The 2,800-nt window shown below is 37.7% G+C and overlaps 1 protein-coding gene across 1 annotated transcript in view; it reads left to right on the top strand.

Annotated features, from left to right (window-relative positions):
* Positions 1-1,209, top strand: part of prune (prune exopolyphosphatase) — a gene marked incomplete at its 5' end in the record, with an annotated part of 20,145 nt that extends 18,936 nt beyond the window's left edge. The window contains 2 exon segments of the mRNA XM_024261054.1: positions 797-887; positions 951-1,209. Of these exon segments, the coding sequence (XP_024116822.1) occupies positions 797-887; positions 951-1,174 (315 nt within the window).
* Positions 1,210-2,800: the final 1,591 nt, after the last annotated feature.

Here is a 2,800-nt window from a genome sequence, read left to right as displayed (position 1 = left end):
ATCCCTTTAAATGATAGATTTAGTAATCTTGCAATCACACTTTTAGAAACTTATTAGTTAAAGCACATTCATTCTATTTTTCTTATATTGGAAAATATTTTGTTGTGGAAATCAGACGATATTGACTGTTCCCTTTAAAAAATCTATATTTTGTAATTTACCAAAAGAAAAGCAGCATGAATTTCTGCGAAAAGCAACTGGTATATGAGATCCAGTCGCTGTGCTTAATGCTGTGATTATTAAATAAAACTAATTTGACAATTTTTAACACTGACAGACATTAAAATTCGATTTTTTTCCAACTTTAAAACATTTTCATTTTATTTCATTCATTTCTTTCTCTCGTGTGCCGCCATAATCTGCAATAACCAAAGGGTCATACACAACAAGAAGGAAACGGTGTAAGGAGCATGATAAAGTCTTGTTATTCATCCCATCTAAACAAACACTTCACAACTACACAATTCAATCATACTCTAAAAATGAAGTAAAATTGTTCTGGTACAGTTAATTTACTGAACTTAAGATATATTGTTAGGAGGTAGGATTAAAAAAGTTTTTAACTTCTTCCTACTCCATCTCAAACTACATATTGAGGAGTTTTATTGTATTTATAATTTATTTAAACATTTTCCTTGTTGTTTTCTTGTTTTTTTAATCATTTACTATGTATTGTTTGAAATGAAGGACTAACAGTCTTCGGAGATATCGCGATACACATCGTATCGTGAGGAATGTATCGGGATACGTATCGTATCACCAGACTCTTGCCAATACACACCCCTACTGTTCACAGGTGAGCCAGTACCTGGAGCAGAGCTGTAGCCCCGCCCTGGACCTCTGCCCAACCAGCACTCCCCTTCCTCACGTCTCAGCCTATCATCAAGGTGAGGAGGAGTTAGGCAGGTCTGGGTGGAGCTTAGACTCATTTCTTCTGTTTGGTTCTGCAGGAAACAGGCTGGCCTCCAGGAAGAAGCTCCTCCCCCTGGTGAAAGCCTGTCTCAGGGAGCAGCATGGAGGCGGGGCCCTCGGCCCGGGAGAGGAGGAGTCAGACGTTCCTCCAACACCCATGAACAGTCTGGTGGAGGGATGTCCTCTGAACGAAGGTCTGCCTCAGATCAGTGTTCAAGACCTGCAGGAGAAGGTCAGCAAGCTGGAAGCTGCTGACCTTTGACCTGTGGCCTGGAATAAAATATATTTATCAAGCTGCTTCAAGAGTATTTATTCAAGAGTAAAAAGAAAGATTCATGCTGGAAAGATGTGAGGAGAGAATCTGCAGCTGAACCTTTTCTACAGGAACACAAATAAAACCAGTCAGGAACGTCAGAGAGTGACTGTAGTAGAATGTAGTATTTATCAGTCATAGTAGAGTGTAGTATTATCAGTCATAGTAGAGTGTAGTATTTATCAGTCATAGTAGAGTGTAGTATTATCAGTCGTAGTAGAGTGTAGTATTATCAGTCATAGAGTGTAGTATTATCAGTCGTAGTAGAGTGTAGTATTATCAGTCATGGTAGAGTGTAGTATTATCAGTCATGGTAGAGTGTAGTATTTATCAGTCATAGTGACTGTAGTATTTATCAGTCGTAGTAGAGTGTAGTATTATCAGTCACAGTAGAGTGTAGTATTATCAGTCATAGTAGAGTGTAGTATTATCAGTCACAGTAGAGTGTAGTATTATCAGACGTAGTAGAGTGTAGTATTTATCAGTCGTAGTGATGTGAGGGTTCATATCTAAACATGGATAACATCATGATCAGAATGTCTTCCAAGAAACAAACTTGTCGTCTAAACTGCTTAACGTCGCTCATTAACTGTCAGTGAGGAAATGTAGAATTTCCATCTGATCTATCAGGATGTTAGCAGCTGCAGTGGAGAGAGAACGAGCTTTTATCTTCACCGATCTTCTGTGTCATCCATCCACCCTCTGGTCGTTGGTTTATCAATAACAGAATACATGGTTGTAACTTCCTACTTTCAGTTCTTCCTAAAAACACAGGTACCTTCAGGTGCTCCAGGACTCCACCTGTTCTTCTCTGACCAGGAGGGGGGGCACATTTGAAAGGTCTTGGATCTGCTTGCTTCACCACACCATGAATATGGTGACGGTTTGGGTAAATAAATCCAGCATGAGGACGGATCAGATCTGATCTGATCTGTGAACCGTTCATCCACTTTAGTGAGATTTGATTTGAATGTCGTNTTTTTTTTGGACATTTATTGCGAATTAGTGTTGGATCCAACATAGTCGTTAAGGGTTGATTCTGAATCTGTTATTGTTTCTTGTGTGATTATTATGAAGAAATGTTCTGCATATTGTTATTTTTTTTTCCACACTGTTGAACCATAAGTGAAATTAATCCTCACAATTTGTTTTGAGATTTATTGTTTACCTTTTTTTATGTGTACCTGATATTTTTTTTAATTTAATACAGATTCTTTATTTTACATTTAAACTTGTGTTGAGTGTGTCATTGTGGGTTGGAAGGGTGTACTAAGTCAGTATTAAATACAGCATTCCTCCTTCACGAACTTAGCGAATAAACATACATTCTTTGAGCATAAGTAGCCTCCTACCTAGCGTACAGGTACGCAGAGTTACATATGTGAAAGAATATATGTGTGTTTTAAAAGTTTGAGGGACTGTTAAAGGAAGGTTTAAGTAATATATTAGGGTTAAAACATTACACTGATGTTTTTTCCTTCATTGGATCATTACAGGTAAAAATATTACGCTTCTACTCAATTTAGATGATCCTGAAGTAAAACAGGAACAGTCTTTACTTTAAGTCAGTGGTTC

The sequence above is a fragment of the Oryzias melastigma genome, unplaced genomic scaffold (genome assembly GCF_002922805.2).
Source record: "Oryzias melastigma strain HK-1 unplaced genomic scaffold, ASM292280v2 sc00541, whole genome shotgun sequence".
Classification (NCBI taxonomy): Eukaryota; Metazoa; Chordata; class Actinopteri; order Beloniformes; family Adrianichthyidae; genus Oryzias; species Oryzias melastigma.
Note: the sequence above shows the minus strand (reverse complement) of the source record. Positions and strands in the feature narration are given on the sequence as shown.